Source organism: Nycticebus coucang, chromosome 3, assembly GCF_027406575.1.
Source record: "Nycticebus coucang isolate mNycCou1 chromosome 3, mNycCou1.pri, whole genome shotgun sequence".
Lineage (NCBI taxonomy): Eukaryota > Metazoa > Chordata > Mammalia > Primates > Lorisidae > Nycticebus > Nycticebus coucang.
This window is the reverse complement of record NC_069782.1, coordinates 74,416,760-74,434,658: the sequence shown is the minus strand read 5'-3', so window position 1 is coordinate 74,434,658 and position 17,899 is coordinate 74,416,760. Positions and strand designations below refer to the sequence as shown.

Genomic DNA, 17,899 nt, shown 5'->3' with positions numbered 1-17,899 from the left:
ATTTTTAATTTATTGAGAGTTTCATTCTGTCACCCTGGGTAAAGTGCTGCGGCATCATCATGGCTTACAGCAAACTCATTCTCTTGGGTTCAGGTGATCCTCTTGCCTCAGCTTCCCCAGGAGTTGGGACTATAAGGCACCCCCAGTATACCCAACTAGTTTTTCTATTTGTAGTAGACACAAAGTCTCACTCTTGCTCAGGCTGATCTCAAACTCCTGAGAGTTTGAGATCAAGCCATCCACTCACTTGGGCCTCCCAGAGTGCTAGGTTTTAGGCCTAATCCACCTGCCTCGGCCCCCCAAAGTGTTAGGAACCACTGCGCCCTGCCCAGAGTTTCTTAATTTTTCTGATAGTTTGCCCCTAAACCAAAGTCCATGGGAGCTGAGGTCTCAGGACTGTGTTTCAGATCGTTTTACTCTAAGACCAAGAGTTGATTGAGTAGGACAGAGGCCCTCAAATCCAGGTGCATCTTCTTTTTGTTCTTAACCTAAAATAGAAATTCAAGTGACCCAGGACAAGCGCTTTCTAACAGACCCAGCTTTTATTTTATTTTAGAGAGAGTCTCACTTTATTGTCCTTGGTGGAGTGCGGGGGCGTCACAGCTCACAGCAACCTCCAACTCCTGGGTTTAGGCCATTTTCTTGCCTCAGCCTCCCAAGTAGCTGGGACTATAGGCGCCCTCCAGAATGCCCGGCAATTTTTTTGTTGCAGTTTGGCCAGGGCCGGCCCCCTACTCACTGAGCCACAGGCGCCGCCCCAGGCCCAGCTTTTGAATGTTTTGGTGGTAAGTACTGATGAGGTCATTCCGTGCATAGGCCACCCCAGGGCCTTCACAGGCAGGGAATCTAGGGACCCTGCAGGAGTGAGGTAGAGGGTAGGGGTGGTCCTCATGGGACCTGAAGGCAAGCAGTGGGGGTGGGGGACTTCCTTGGACAGCAGGGGCTGGAGCTGTCTGCCCTCTAGGAGCTCCTGGGGTCCCAGTCCTTCCTTCCCTGGGTGGGATGGGCCGAGATGCCAAGAAGGGTTTACAAGCGCATTGATGGGGGCCTCCTCCTGGTAGCTCAGGAAGCCAGGGGTCTGGAGTCCAGGAAGCGAGGCCCTGTGATCCAAGGTTGAGAGCCAGACATGGGTCACGGGGTGCAGAGGAGGAAGTGTCACCTGGCCTGCCAAGATGTCACCAAGGGAAACTGAAAGAAAAAAGAGAGAGGGAGTCACCTGTGGCTCAAAGGAGTAGGGCGCTGGCCCCATATACCAGAGGTGGTGGGTTCAAATCTGGCCCCAGACAAAAAATGCAAAAAGAAAAAAAAGAAGAAAAGAAAAGTGAGAACGAAGATAGTTCTTAGAGTTCTCCAGAAAGGAGCGAGGGAGTGACCTGGGGAAAGTCCTGAGTACCAGCTAGGGAGAAGGGGAAGGGAGGAGCAGCACCCCAGTATGTAAGAGAAACCACTAGACTAAAAGGACAACTAGTGGATATACAATACCTTCTTTTGTAGATTTGACCCTGGACTCATGTGAAGTTTGTATAATCAAAATAACATTTTAAACACAATTTCTAACATTTATACCTAACAAGCAATTCTATCTTAGGAACCTTTGAACTTAATTCAAGTGATCTGGATGGACAATTATAGAACAATTGTAATGATGTAAGCAGTGACTGGATTTTTTTTTTTGAGAGAGAGTCTCACTTTATTACACTTGGTAGAGTACTGTGGTGTCATAGCGCACCTATGTTTCAACCTCAAATTCTTGGGCTCAAGCCATCCTCTTGCCTTAGCCTCTCAAGTAGCTGGGACTACAGGCACCCACCACAAAACTTGGCTAGTATTTAGCGACCAGATCTCGCTCTTGCTCAGGCTGGTCTCAAATTCCTAAGCTAAGGCAATCCACCTGCCTTGGCCTCCCAAAGTGCTAGGATTATAGCTGTAAGCCACTGTGCCTGGCCTTGGATATTTTATGTTAAAGAATTACACATTTTGCTGTTAATGAAAGTAAAAACCATACCTAAGTACATGGATAGCATTCTGTGTTTCACTTCAGTACACTAAATAAATTATATGAGATAGTCAACTTTTTTATAATAGGTACTGTTAGATGACCTTGCCCAATTAAACTTACATTGGAGGCTAACGGAAGTGTTGTAAACATGTATAGGGCTAGGTGTTTTAAACACATTTTCTGCTTATTTATAAGTAGGCTTATTGGTGTGTAACCTCGTCACAAGTAGAGGAACATCTGTATTTGAACTAGATGAAGAGTTCTGTAAGAAGGGTATACTGTCAGGAGAAACCTAATAGGAGTTGAATTTTTAATTCCACTCTGTCACTCCTTAATGATTATTGTTTCTGTGTCACTTTCAAGAGATCTTTTTTTTTTTTTTAGAGACAGAGTCTTACTTTGTTGCCCTTGGTAGAGTGCTGTAGCATCACGGCTCACAACAACCTCCAGCTCCTGGGCTTAGGCCATTCTCTTGCTTCAGCCTCCCGGGTAGCTGGGACTACAGGCGCCCACCACAACGCCCGGCTATTTCTTGGTTGCAGTTTGGCAGGGGCCAGGTTTGAACAAGCCACCCTTGGTATATGGGGCTGGCACTCTACTCAGTGAGCCACAGGTCGCCCTCAAGAGATCTTTTCCCTAGCCTAAGCCCATATGATTATTTTTTTTAACTTATGAAGTTCTGTTTTGATTTGCATTTTTACAAGTAAATCTACAATCAACCTGGAATTGACTTTCCATTTCTAAAAGAATTTTAGAATTAGTTTATCAAGTTTCACTGCAAACTTACATTCAATAGTCCCAAAATATGTACTGACTAAATCCAGCAATACACAAGCAGTAACATCATGACCAAGTTGGGTTTATTTCGGTATTGCAAGGGTACTCAACCATTTCAAAGTCAATTACTACAATTTCTCATACCCATACGTCAATGGGGACAAAGTAAGAGGTAAGATTAAGTCTTTTAATGTTTCATGGGAAATGCTAAACTGAAGTTGTGTCAAGAAAGAACTGTGAACCAGTTTGAAGGCCTCTCAGTGGCCAAAAATTGGTTCAACTGAGCATCAGAGAGACTAACACATGCTGTGGATTAAAATACATCCTATAGCCAGGCGAGGTGGCTCAAGCCTATAATCCCAGCACTCTGGGAGGCCAAGGTGGGTAGATTGCCTGAGCTCACAGGTTTGAGACCAGCCTGAGCCACAGTGAGACCTCTTCTCTAAAAAAAAATGGCCAGGCATTGTGGCCAGTGCCTGTAGTCCCAGCTACTGGGTGGCTCATGAGGCAAGAGAATCGCTGAGGCCCAAGAGTGAAGGAAATATATAAAGTATTCCTACTAATAAATGAGGAATATATAATTAAAATGTCACTGATTTTGAAATTAAGAAAATGATGGGGTGGCATCTGTGGCTCAAAGGAGTAGGGCGCCGGCCCCATATGCCAGAGGTGGCGGGTTCAAGCCCAGCCCTGGCCAAAAACCGCAAAAAAAAAAAAAAAAAAAAGAAAAAGAAAATGATGCATCTAGGCAATGATCATTAATAGCTGCTAAACATCACAAAAGAGGAAGCACCAACCAATATGTGCATCTGGATTGCATTGTATTTCTATTGGACAGTGTTGTTCTGAATTAAAAAATAAAGTGCGACCTTGTTCAGATCTTCATTTAAACAAACCAGCTGCATAAAAATATTTAATACACAATCAGAGGGCTATTTGAATTCACTTGAGTTCAACGAGTTATTTTCTTTTTTTCAAGATAGGGTCTCACTCTTGTCCTGAGTCGAGAGCCCTAGAGTCACAACTCACAGAAACCTCAAAGTCCTGGGCTTCTGCGACCCTCTTGCCTCAGCCTCCCAAGTAGCTGGGACTACATGTGCCTGCCACAGTGCCCAGCTAATTTATTTTTTCTATTTTAGTAGAGAAGGGGTTCTCACTCTTGCTCAGGCTGATCTCAAACTCCTGAGCTGATGTGATCCGACCGCCTCGGCCTCCCGGAATGTTAATTACAGGCGTTAACTACCGTGCCCGGCCTGTGATGTGTGTAGCCTGTGTGCTCGGGGGTGTGCGTCACTCGCCTGTTTTAGAGGTATCGTGTTGGTGTTTGAAAAGAAAATCTTTGCTTTGGGTGAAATCCTGAGCTTAATCGACCGTTTCTTTTTCCTTTTGCTTTACTTTTTGAATCAAAAGATTACTTGCAGCGTTCCAAACTCTCCCGGTTGCACCAGGCTCCGGCCGCCTGGGACTAGAGCCGCACCAAGTGCTCCGCGGCCTCCAACCCCAGCCCACGTGGTTCCGGGAAGCTGCCGCGGCCGCGGCCGCGCCGCCCCAAGAGTAGTTTGAAAACCAGGAGGCGGCACATTCGTTCGACCTCTGGCTGAAACGGAAGGAAAAGCTGAAGGACGCTCCATGTCGAGCTCTCCTCCCTCCTCCCAGACGGCCACCACGTGCCCGAGGGTGGTCAGGCGGGGAGGTGGGCCGGGTCCCCGACCGAGCTGGCCTATTCCGGGAACGCTCAGCAGGGACCTGGTCCGTACCTCGATGGTCCCTGGAAGGCGGGAGAGAGCGCGGCCCGAGCCGGGGCCGCTTCCAGAAGTTTCCTCGCAGCGGTGAGGAATCAGCAAAATACATTCAGAGATACAAGGAAGTAAAGCAAAAGGAAACAAACGGCCGACTAACCTCGGGAGGCAAAGATTTTCACTCCAAACACCAACACGATACCTTTAGAACAGGAGAGCGACGCGCACCCCGGCGCTCGGAGCACACGCGCGGCCACCGAGGAGGAAGAAAGGCCGCAGGGCCCGAGAGCCGGGCTCTGGCGGCGGGCGGAGTCAGCTTCCCACAAGGCAGTCTTGTGCAACTCGCGGGCGCGGTCGGCCACGTGAGCGCAGGGCTTTCATTTCATTTCGAGTGCCTCTTCGCGAGTATGTGTCGGTCAGGCGCTACCTGCTGGGCTGTGCACAAACCCCAATGACCCCACCCCGTGGGACCAGTGCTGGGCGAACGATTCCTGGACTCACACACTACCTCCCTGATGCCAGTAGGGCCCAGTCGTCGCTCGGTCTCCGGTGTGTGGTGCCTGACCTCAGATCCCGCCTCCCGGATTCCAGATCCCAGCCCCACGGTCACTACCGGCTTAGCCGCAATTCCCAGTTGGTCCCGGGTACAAGGACCTCGTCATGTATTCTAACCTCCCGGATCCCAGATCTCAGTTTCCCCGTTTCCACCGACGGTAGGTCTAGTCCCCTGCTGGGTTATAGTTGCGCGGCCCTCGACCCCAGACCTCGGGTCCTGTTACCTGGATCCTCAGCTTCAGCCTCGCGGTCCCTGGCTCCAGGGGATTCAGTTCCCACTCGGTCTCGAATGTTCGGCTCTCGACCTCGGATCCCACCACCCGGTCCCCACCCAAAGTGGGCCCAGTCCCCGCTCGACCCCGGGGACGCTGCCCTCTACCTCGTACCCCCAGTCCGCTCTCCCAGGGCGCCCCTCACCCTGGGCTCCAGCTCACACATCCTACTCCTCGGGCGTCCCTTGCAGCCCCTAGAGGAGGATGGAACCCATGGGACTTGGCAGTAGTAGCTAAGGCAGTAGAGGCTTGTTTGCCATCACCATGGAAACCCCCGGCCGCGCACTCTGGGCGGGCCTTCTCTGGGGCAGGGTAAGGCGCATTAGGGCGGAAACTTCCGCTCTTGCCGGTGGAGCGCAGGCAACGCTTTTGGAAGCTTTCCTGCACCCGGCGTGTCCAGCCCTGACTCGGTTCTACGCCCCCAGTTACATCAGCCTCAAGAGTCTGAGTACCAACACTGCTACTAGCTGCCAGCGTTATCGCGGGCACTCTCCACCTTCTCGACCCCACCTTCTACAGAAAAAGCTGCACACTTGGAAGGACAAAAGGATAGCAGGGGGGGCGGAACCGTGCGCGTCATTGTGACGCGGCTGAAGCGGAATCGGCGATTGGCCGGTGGGGTGGTGGTTGCAGAAGACATTTTTGTAGCTGTAGCTGTAACTGCTGGCTGCTCGGTGTCCGCTAGTAACACTTACTGGGTCCGCCCGGCTGAAGGTCTAGGCCAGGTCTTGGAGTATCCCTGATTTGAAGATTCGAGAGAGAAAAGAAAATGCCCTGGCTGCGCTGGAGGAAAGCCCAAGAAATCTAGAGACCACCTAAGGCGTCTCGGAGGGGCTAGGCTTAGGAGGGATTTTTCAGGTGGAAGTTGCTCACGTGATAATCTCGTGGGGTGAGAACCTCCCAAACCTGTGAAAGTGACTGAGAAGACCTAGGGCAAGTGCAGGGTTTTCAATCACAGGGCACCTGAGTACACAGGTTTGGTAGCTAATGGGTATTCTGCTGAGGCAGGGGAACACCTTTTTCTTGATGCGTTGTAGGGCTAATAATCCCATTTTCTTTTGGTACATTCTTTTTTTTTGAGACAGAGTCTCACTTTGTTGCCCTGGGTAGAGTGCCCCGGTGTCGTCACTCACAGCAACCTCAGTCTTGTGGACTCAAGGGATCCTCTTACCTGTAGAGTAGCTGGGAGTACAGGCGCCTGACACTACATTCTTGCTCAAGCTGATCTCAGACTCCTGAGCTCAGGCAATCTCCCTGCCTCAGCTTCCTAGAGTTTTGGTGCATTCTTTTTTTTTTTGAGACAGTCTCACTTTGTTGCCCTTGGCCTCCCAAGTAGCTGGAACTACAGGCTTGGTGCATTCTTAATAAAGAGATGTGAAGGCACTCATCATAGTTTAGGTGAACATTATTTTAAAAATCACCAGAGAAGCCGTTCACGGTGGAATACGCCTATAATTCTAGCACTCTGGGAAGCCAGGGCAGGTAGATTGCTTGAGTTCTGGAGCGAGTCCCGTCTCTTCAAGAAATAGAAAAATTAGCTGAAAGTGGTGGAGTGCATGGAGGGTGAGGCAGGAAGATTGCTTGAGCCCTGGATTTTGAGATTGTGAGTTATGGTACTGGCTCTGCATTCTGTCCAGAGTGACAAAGCAAGACCTTGTCTCCAGGAAAAAAAATCTAAAGGAGTACTCAAAATAGTATCAGATTATGAGTGGTTGACTGTAATGAAGGAAGGAGCAATTTGTTAGTAAAAGCAGACTCAAGGAAAGAAAGAATGGTGAGGAAAAGCAGGAGGTGAAAATGTCCACAAAGAAAAATTAATTTGAGATGGGCTGGGTGCCGTGGCTCATGCTCACCCTAGCACTTGGGAGACCAAGGCCAGTGGATTGCCTGATGTCACAGGTTGGAGACCAGTCCGAGCTATAGGAGACCTCGTCTCTAAAAATACTTAGGCGTTGTGGCCGGTGCTGTAGTTCCAGCTACTTGGGAGGCTGAGACAAGAGACTCATTTGAGCCCAAGAGTATGAGGTTGCTGTGAGCTGTGATGCCATGGCATCACTAGGGGCAGCAAAGTGAGACTCTTGTCTCAAAAAAAAAATTAATGTGAGGCAAAATTACAGAAAACAGTTCCTACAAAATTCAGATATTTTTAAGAAACCGTACAATGACTCCATTGCACTTAATGCTATAGAAAATGTTTCTGGAGAGAAAATTTAGCCCATCTGAGTTAACTATTAAGAAAATTAAAAAAAAATAAAAAAAAAAAAAAAAAAAAAAAAAAAAGAAAATTATACAAGGCTTGGCGTAGTGGCTCACGCCTGTAATCCTAGCACCTGGGATGCCGAGCTCACGGGTTCAAGACCAGCCTGAGCCAGAGGAAGACCCTGTCTCTGTAAATAGTTGGACACTGTGGCTAGCGCCTGTAGTCCTAGCTACTTGGGAGGCTGAGGCAAGAGAATGGATTGAGCCCAAGAGTTTGAGGTTGCTGTGGGCTGCGACGCCACATAATCCTTTTTAGTGGCACTCTACCAGCACAGTCACATGTAGGCCTTCCACAGTGAGGGACTGGCATCACTCAGACTGGTGCCACAAGATGTAGGCCTTTTCCACAAATGTCTGGCTTCATCTAACCAACTGGTGAATGCTCACCCACACGTGGCCCAGTTGGACTACCTCCTTAGCTGTGGCTCTTTCACTTCCATGTTCACATAAATAGCTTAAGTTCTGAAATATAGTCAGGCTTCTTAATTTGTGAGAGTACCTTCAAACTGGGAGGCTGAGATAAGTGGATTGCTTGAGGTCAGGAGTTTGAGACTAGCCTGAGCAAGATCGATACTCTATCTCTAAAAATAACCAAGCGTTGTTCTGGGCACCTGTACTCCCAGCTACCAGAGATCCTGAGGCAAGAGAATCACTTCTTGAGCCCAAGAGTTTGAGGTTGCTGTGAGGTATGATGCTGTGGCACTCTACCAAGGGTGACAAAATAAGGCTGTTCCAAAAAAAAAAAGCACCTTAACAGAGGAGTACCTTTAAGATGTGTGATTCAAAAACAATTGAATTCTCCACAAAGATCATTCCAAGATGTTGCCTCTTACAGATTCACCTGCTTGTTTATTTCCTGTTGTTTATGTACATTGACTATTATCACAAGTTGAACACTTTTCTTTTCTTTTTTTTTTTTTGTAGAGACAGAGTCTCACTTTATGGCCCTCGGTAGAGTGCCGTGGCCTCACACAGCTCACAGCAACCTCCAACTCCTGGGCTTAAGCGATTCTCTTGCCTCAGCCTCCCGAGTAGCTGGGACCACAGGCGCCCGCCACAACGCTCGGCTATTTTTTGGTTGCAGTTTGGCTGGGGCCGGGTTTGAACCTGTCACCCTTGGTATATGGGGCCGGCACCTTACCGACTGAGCCACAGGCGCCGCCCGAACACTTTTCAATAAATATTTTCAGTTTAAAAAAATAAGTTCGCTCTTTAAAATAACTAAACATGGGCTCAGCGCCTGTAGCTCAAGCAGCTAAGGTGCCAGCCACATATACCAGAGCTGGCAGGTTCTAATCCAGTCCGGGTCTGCCAAACAATGACTACAACCCCTCCCCCACCAAAAAAAAAAATAGCAGGGCATTGTGGCAGGCGCCTGTAATCCCAGCTACTTGGGAGGCTGAGGCAAGAGAATCACTTAAGCCCAAGAGTTTGAGGTTGCTGTGAACTGTGACACCACAGCACTCTACCCAGGGCAACAATCGGAGACACTGTCTCAAAAAAAAAAAAAAAAAAAACTAACCATGGAATTGGAATGTTTCTAACACAAAGTTTAAATACCTGAGGGGATGAATACCCCAGTAACCCTGATTGGATTTGCCTATATCAAAACATCACATGTACCCTACAAAGATATACAACTATTATGTACCCATAATAATTAAAAACAAAAATAATTTTTTAAAATCCTCTCAAACCACTCATTATACAAATGACATTGAGGTTTAGAAAATCTGGAGACAATTAAAATACTCCAGTTGGTAGCTCTTGACAAAATCATAGCACCTGATAAACTTTGACCACTCTTTCCATGACAGTGCCAATGGGCTGGCAAGGATCACCAAGGCTCAGCGAGGTCTCTTACTCAAAATAATAGCTCAAAACAATAGCTAACACACTGCACTTTCACTATGCTCTGCACTATTCTAACCACTTCATCTAATTTAAACCTTATTACATAAAACCCAGCTGTAGATGTTATATTACCTCATCATAATTTTTTAAAATTTTTTATTGTTGGGGAATCATTGAGGGTACAATGAGCCAGGTCACATTGCCTGTGTTTGCTGGGAGAAGTCCCCCTATTAATAGTGTCCCTCCCCCAAGAGCTGTGTCACACACCATGGCCCCATACCTCCCTCTCTCCTTCCCTTTTCCCCTTCCCCATTTCTCCTCCTCCCAACATGTTCTAGCATCAGTTGTCCTCACATCAGAATCAAGTACACTGGATTCTTGCTTCTCCATTCTTGTGATGCTTTACTAAGAAGAATGTATTTCAGGGCGGTGCCTGTGGCTCAATGGGCAGGGTGCTGGCCCCATATACCGAGGGTGGCAGGTTCAAACCCAGCCCTGGCCAAACTGCAACAAAATAATAGCCAGGCGTTGTGGTGGGCACTTGTAGTCCCAGCTACTCAAGGAGGTTGAGGGAAGAGAATCACCTAAGCCCAGGAGTTGGAGGTTGCTGTGAGCTGTGTGACACCACGGCACTCTATCTTGGGTGATAAAGTGAAACGCTGTCTGTACCAAAAAAAAAAAAAGAAGAACACTGTTATTTCAACTTCATCCAAATTAATAAAAAAGATGAAAGTCATCATCCTTTTTAGTGGATGTATAGTATTCCATGATATACATATATCACGGCTTGTTAATCCATTCCTGGATTGGGCATTTAATTTGTTTCCACAATTTGGCAATTGTAAATTGGGCTGCAATAAACAATCTAGTGCAAATGTCCTATGATAAAATGTTTTTTTTTTTTCCTTCTGTGTAGATGGGCAGAAATGGGATTGCAGGATCAAACGGGAGGTCTAGTTTGAGTTCTTTGAGAATTCTCCATACTTCCTTCCAAAAGGGTCGTATTAGTTTGCAGTCCCACCAGCAGTATAAATGTGTTCCCTTCTCTCCACAACCACGCCAGCGTCTGCAGCTTTGAGTCTTTGTGATATGGGACATTCTCACTGGGATAAGGTCATATCTCAGGGTGATTTTATTTTTATTTTTATTCTTTATTCTTTATTATTATTTTTTTTTGAGACAGAACCTCAAGCTGTCACCCTGGGTTGAGTGCCACAGCATCACAGCTCAAGCAACCTGCAACTCCTGGGCTCAGGCGATTCTCCTGCCTCCACCTCCCAAGTAGCTGGGACTATAGGCACCTGCCACAACGCCTGGCTAGTTTTTGATTGTAGCCGTCTTTGTTGTTTGGTGGGCCCAGGTTGGATTCGAACCCTCCAGCTCAGGTGTATGTGGCTGGCGCCTTAGCTGCTTGAGCCACAGGCACTGAGCCTTAGGGTGATTTTGATTTGCATTTCTCTGATAATTAGGGACAAGGAGCATTTTTTTCATATTCTCTTTTTTTTTTTTTTTTGCAGTTTTTGGCCAGGGCTGGGTTTGAACCTACCACCTCCGGCATATGGGGCCGGTGCCCTACTCCTTTGAGCCACAGGTCTGCCCCACTTTTTCACATTCTTGTTAGCCAGTCATCTGTCTTCTTTAGAGAAGGTTCTGTTCACCTCACTTGCCCATTGATATAAGGGATTGTTGGCTTTTTGTTTTTGTTGTTGCTTAATTTGAGTTCTCTGTAGATTCTAGTTATTGAGCTTTTCTCACCTCATCATTGTTTAATGGAAAGAAAGGGAGGTACAGAGGTGTTACATTAATTTGCCTAAGTCACTCAGCTTCTAGATGTCAGGTGTGGGCATTGGGTAGAGACTGTCTGGTTCCAGAGTCTGTGGTCTTAACTGCAGTGCTCTAGATCCTAGTGAGAAATGGGTTTTTCAGGCTGATTCACAAGCCCCTCTGAGTCCCTTTCCCATCGGAGAAGAGGATGTAAGAAGAGAGAAAGCCAACTGCACTGTCAAGCCACAATCTAGGCCCTGTCCAAATGTCACTTTTCTTCTGCAGGACAGATACTCTAGTAACAGAGATTAAGGGTAAGATGACGAAGGTGAGAAGCCAGCAAATTCAGCAGTCATGGCTTTGCCTACTTAATTTTCTTGACCCATGTAGAAAATTGCATCTTTCAAGTATCACTAATGCTCACTCAAGATGTAAGCCACACACACACACACACACACACACAAACGGTTCAGTGCCTGTGGCTCAAGCAGCTAAGGCGCCAGCCACATACACTTGAGCTGGCGGGTTTGAGTCCAGCCTGGGCCCGCCAAACAATGACGGCTGCAATAAAAAAACAGCCTGATGTTGTGGTGGGCGCCTGTAGTTCCAGTTACTTGGGAGGCTGAGGCAGGAGAATCGCTAGAGCCCAGGAGTTGGAGGCTGCTGTGAGCTGTGATGCCATGGCATCCTACCCAGGGCGACAGCTTGCGGCTCTGTTTAAAAAAAAAAAAGATGCAAGCCACACCAGGAGGTCTAGACCCCTGGATTATTAGCAGTTCTCTCAGAGAACTTCATGGTTCTTTCAAACAGCATTTTTTTTTTTTTTTTAATTCTTGGTCTCAAGTCATTCTCTTGCCTCAGCCTCCTGAGTAGCTGGGACTACAGGCACCCACAACAATGCCCAGCTATTTATAGAGACAGGGTCTTGCTCTGGCTCAGGCTGGTCTCAAACTCTTGAGCTCAAGCACTCCACCTGCTTTGGCCTCCCAGAGTGCTAGGACTACCGGCGTGGGCCACCATGCCCAGCCCAAACAGCACTTTTGTATGCATTAAATAATGAAAGGGGTTATGGCATGCCTGAGCTTGCTGGTTATTTGCTTGAATTGGTTTCTTTGGACCAGCAAAGGACCACAGATGGATTTCCCCAAGCAGGCCAGGCCAGCAACTAAAGCCCTGGCTTGGATGTAAGTAAGCTAAATTCTAGCTCTGTTTCTTTTGTGAGTTTTCAGCTTGTACCCTTATCATGAGGGTACAATGAACCAGGAAATCATGAGTTTTCCCATAATAAAGTATGTACTGTTAGATGTCTTCACGTCTGCAAAACCTCAGGAGAGTCAGAAAACTTCACGTGGAACAACACGTGTGAGAGGCAGGGCAGCCTGTAGCTCTTCTCTTTCTCTCTCAGCAAATTCTATTTTATTTTTAATTATGGAACACTTTAAACATATATAAAATCACAGATAGTAATGTAACAATTTTAGTAGATACTGACAATTTCTTCTTTTTCCTTTTGTTTTACGATAAAAAATTACATATAAACCAGTGCTCTGAGTTTTTCAACTCTTTAAAAAGTGTTACTGGTAGGCACAATTTTTCATGCCTGTAATCCTAGCACTCTGGGAGGATGAGGGAAGATTGCTTGAACTCAGGAGTTTGAGACCAGTTTTAGCAAAAGTGAGACCCTGTCTGTACAAAAGATAAAAAGCATACCCATGTGTAGGTGGTCCTGTGGTCCCAGTTAGTGAGGAGGCTGAGGCAGGAAGATTGCTTGAACCCCAGAGTCTGAGATTGCTGTGAGCTATGACAACACCACTCTAGCTAGGGTGACAGATTGAGACCCTTATCTCAAAACAAACAAAAACACACACACACAAAATTAAAAAGCATTTTTTTTCACCTTCATCTGTTTTATTTTTTAAAAAGCATTATCATAAATAAAATTTTTGAATGATGCAGCAGGGCACTGGGGCTCAGGTCTATAATCTTAGCACTTTGGGAGCTGAGTGGATTGCTTGAGGTCATGGCTTCTCGACCAGCCTGAGCAAGAGTGAGACCTCTATCTCTATTAAAAATAGAAAAACTTGGGCAGCACCTGTGGCTCAGTGAGTAGGGCGCCGGCCCTATATGCCGAGGGTGGCGGGTTCAAACCCAGCCCTGGCCAAACCGCAACAAAAAAATAGCCGGGCGTTGTGGCGGGCGCCTGTAGTCCCAGCTGCTCGGGAGACTGAGGCAAGACAATCGCGTAAGCCCAAGAGTTAGAGGTTGGTTGCTGTGAGCCGTGTGACGCCACGGCACTCAACCCGAGGGCGGTACAGTGAGACGCTGTCTCTACCAAAAAAAAAAAGGAAAAACTAGGCTCCGTGCCTGTGGCTCAGGCGCTAAGGCGCCAGCCACATACATTTGAGCTGGCAGGTTCGAATTCAGCCCAGGCCTGCCAAACAACAAAGACGGCTGCAACCAAAAAAAAAAAAAAAATGGCCGGGCGTTGTGGCGGGCACCTGTAGTCCCAGCTACTTGGGAGGCAGAGGCAGGAGAATTGCTTGAGCCCAGGAGTTGGAGGTTGCTGTGAGCTGTGATGCCATGGCACTCTACCCAGGGCGACAGCTTGGGGCTCTGTCTCAAAAAATAAAAATAAAAAAACTAGCTGGACATGGTGGTGTGTGCCTGTAGTTACAGCTACTCAGGAGGCAAGAGGATTGCTTGAGCCCAAGAGACTGAGGTTGCTGTGGGATATAACTACGCCAGGGTACTCTATCCAGCGGGAGAGAGTGAGACTGTCTCAAAAAAGAAAAATGATAGAGTGCCATGACGTCACACGGCTCATAGCAACCTCCAGCTCTTGGGCTTACGCGATTCTCTTGCCTCAGCCTCCTGAGCAGCTGGGTCTACAGGCGCCCGCCACAACGCCCGGCTATTTATTGGTTGCACTTCGGCGGAGGCCGGGTTTGAACCGGCTACCCTCGATATATGGGGCCGGCGCCCTACTCACTGAGCCACAGGTGCCACCCTATATATATTTTCAAATGATGAAATATCAGAAAAAATTTCAAGATAATATACAGTCAATGGGGAATATTTAAGATTTAGGATGAAGGAAGTTACAAAATTCGTGCTCCATTTATACAAATTTCCTTAAGAATATTGCTTCCAGTAGTTTGTGTGTGTGTGTGTGGAGGGGGGTGCTGTCTTGACCCAGTTTTTAGGCCTTGGCTAGAGGACAAGTTCTGAAGCAGCTGATTAAGTTCACACTCCCAACCACCTCCCTAATTAGGCACTCACACCAGGGGCCCTTATACACCGAGGCCATATACCAGACAACTGAGGATGGCTCCTATACTCTAAAGCCCCCTGAAATTCCTCCAATTAGCCACTCTTAAACCTGTTAGCCCTGCCCAACTCTTTTCTTCATGTAAAAACCACAAAAAATGCACTTTGCAAGTTCCCCTTTCCTCCCTCTTCCTCTTCATCCCTCTGCTCTCATATGTGAGGTGCTTTGTTTTTCCCCAAACAGTGTGTACAACACTCATAGAGTTAAATAGAACCGACCCACCCAGGAAGAAATGAATGCATTAATGTCCCACCCAGGAAAGAGCGAATGTGCCAATCCCTACCCCTCCATCCCTTTAAATTTCCATCCACCTTTATCCACGCGCTGATTTCCTTCTTGAACTCAGCTCACCCCTGGGTGGGAATAAAGGACCATGTTACCCACAGAACCTGAACTCCATTTCCTTTTGTTCACGTTTTGGAATAATCTTTTATTTTTGGTCTTTGACCTCTCAAACACAACTGTAGAACTGTAGAACTTGTGAAACTTAAAGCGGTTCCTCTCTCTTGATCTGCATCTGACCTGACCAAGATAATACATTTAAAATAATTCCCTCCCACTGCAGCTTCTGTTTCAAAATCACCATGGTGGACATTGTGGAAGGGAGCCTGGCACTGAGGGCCTTGTTAAACCCACTGGGTGGAGGGAGGACTTGGGCTGCCCAGTATTCCTGAGTCTCACTCCACCGAGGATGGAGTGTGGGTGCAGGCCAACTTCCAATAGCTGACCATGTGCTGCCCATTTTATACTACCTACGTTTTTTTTTTTTTTTTGAGACAGAGTCTCAGGCTGTCGCCCTGGGTAGAGTGCCCTGCTGTCACAGCTCACAGCAACCTCAAACTCTTGGGCTTAAGTGATTCTCTTGCCTCAGCCTCCCATGTAGCTGGGACTATAGGCGCCCACCACAATGGCCGGCTATTTTTTGGTTGTAGTTGTCATTGTTGTTTGGCGGCCCGGGCTGGATTATAGAACCTGCCAGCTCTGATGCATGTGGGTGGTGCCCTAGCCGCTTGAGCTGCAAGCACTGAGCCCTACCTAGGTTTTTGTCTGAAGTTCTATACTTGGAATATATTAGGCAGCAATATATCAGGCTAATAACTTATGTTTTGATCACTTTATTTATAAAAAAAAAAATCCCATTTTATCCCAGGACGGAACAAATTTGAGATCTTTCTAATATCTTCATAATCATGGTTCTTAATAATGTTAACTTTAAAGTTTTCCAACCAACAAGGGGTGGGGGGCACAGGTTGTTCATAAAATAATGATAGATTGTGGTTAAAAGTGTTTTTTAACACAAAGCAACCATGGGGACTGTGAAAGGGGTGGGCAATGAGAGAGACCTAGGGAGGGAAAAAGAGAAAGGGCTAAGGGCGGCTGCTCTGATGGACAAAGAAGAAACCGAAACTTTCTTCAAACAGCACTCCTGGAAGGAGCGCTGAACTTGCCTGAACGCTTCCTTCTGGCCCGGGGAGGTCCCCCGCGGGGCGTCGGTGGGGTGGGGTCTGCCAGGCGCAGAGCCGTGTCCTCGCGCCCCCACCATGGGGCCACGGGAACTCTGCTTCTGGCCGGAGTCTTGTGTGTGCAGCTTAGGCAGAAGGGTCCGCCTTCCGCAGACGTGGGCGCCGCCCAGCTCAGGCTTGGGAGAACCGAGCAGAGCGCCCCACGTCCTTGCCCTCCCCCACTGCCCTGCCCTGCTGGGGGCCCCTTCCCCAGCACCCTCGGTTGCCTAACGTCAGATCCCCGTAGCAACCACACGGAGGCGTCACCCAGCGGTTTTGTTTTCTCTCTTTGAACCCCAACAGATACAGGAAGCTACTAACTACGTTAAGTATTTGTGCTCGCACAGGCCATGCTTCAGTAACTAGGTGCTCAGCCCCATGACTGAATCCTTCCTGCAATCCTAATCAGAAGAGGTAAAACTCCTGATCAGACCAGTGTTTAATGCTGACCCGTGGAAGGCTTGGCATAGGGTGAGGAAGAGAGAATCTAGACCTTTTAAAAAAGTGGTCCCGGGCGGCGCCTAAGTCGGTAAGGCGCCGGCCCCATATACCGAGGGTGGCGGGTTCAAACCCGGCCCCGGCCAAACGGCAACCAAAAAATAGCCGGGCGTTGTGGCGGGCGCCTGTAGTCCCAGCTACTTGGGAGGCTGAGGCAAGAGAATCGCTTAAGCCCAGGAGTTGGAGGTTGCTGTGAGCTGTGTGAGGCCACGGCACTCTACCGAGGGCCATAAACTGAGACTCTGTCTCTACAAAAAAAAAAAAAAAAAAAGTGGTCCCGTGCACATTTCCCTAGAATGATGTATTGTGGTGTTGTGATTGTGATTAAGTATACAATATATACCTTAATACACATTGAAAAGTTCTAGAAGGATGTACCTAAAAATGTTAACTGTGGTTTCCTCCATTCTTCCCCTGTTTGGAATATTAAACAACTGATTTGTGTTATTTTAGCCCTTCCTCCTCCTCAGGAAAGAGAAATAAATCTTATAGTTCTTAGTGATCCTGAGAAAGCAGCAGGCAGCTGCAGAAGAACGCCTCCTCCAAAGATAAGAACAACCTTTACACTGAGCTAAAATAACCTTGAGAAAAAAAAAAAAAAACCTCTGTAACTAATAACAATACCCTGGTTTCTGACATCTATGGCCATAACTATGTAGCTGATATTGAACTGAAGAAAAAAAAGATATAAAAGGGTCTGGAAAAAAAAAATGTTCCTCGGAACTCTGCATTTCACGCCTTGAGGCACCTGAGTTCTCACCAGCAATTAAAGGTTCCTTCCTCAATATTGTTGATGAAAGTGTCTGTCTGTTTTAATTCACCATTTTCCTGCAACACTTCTTCACAGTTTCTCCAAACTCAGGTTCCTCAGCAGCAAACTCATTTGCAGGTTATGGGCACCCTCCTGAAATGTCTCTCTTATTTATTTATTTATTTTTTTTGTGAGATGGTCTCAAGCTATTAACCTGGGTAGAGTGCTGTGGTGTCACAGCTTATAGCAACCTCAAACTCCCAGGCTCAAGTGATTCTCCTGCCTCCAGCCTCCCAAGCAGCTGGGACTCCAGGCACCCACCAAAACGCCCGGCTATTTTTTGGTTGCAGCCGTCATTGTTGTTTGGCGGGCCCTGGCTGGATTCGAACCCGACAGCTCAGGTGTATGTGGCTCGTGTCTTAGCTGCTTGAGCCACAGGTGCCGAGCTGGCCCGGCTATTTTTTTTTTTAAATAGTCTTAATGCTTGGTGTATTTCATTTTTGCAGGCAATTTTCATTTCCTTGAGTACAACATTTATATTCCATTGCAGAGTCTGAGAAATAGGCTTTACCCCTTCTAAACACTGCAAAGCACTATTCAT

General features: G+C 47.4%; 1 protein-coding gene across 1 annotated transcript; it reads right to left on the bottom strand.

The window, feature by feature from the left end:
• On the bottom strand, positions 1–5,982 carry LOC128581029 (uncharacterized). The gene is made up of 5 exons (XM_053583483.1): positions 5,853–5,982; positions 5,629–5,755; positions 5,295–5,445; positions 4,676–4,889; positions 1–1,188 (listed from the first exon to the last, which is right to left on the bottom strand). Exons 1-5 carry the CDS (start codon positions 5,980–5,982, stop codon positions 605–607), a joined length of 1,206 nt encoding a protein of 401 aa, XP_053439458.1. The 3' UTR covers positions 1–604.
• Positions 5,983–17,899: the final 11,917 nt, after the last annotated feature.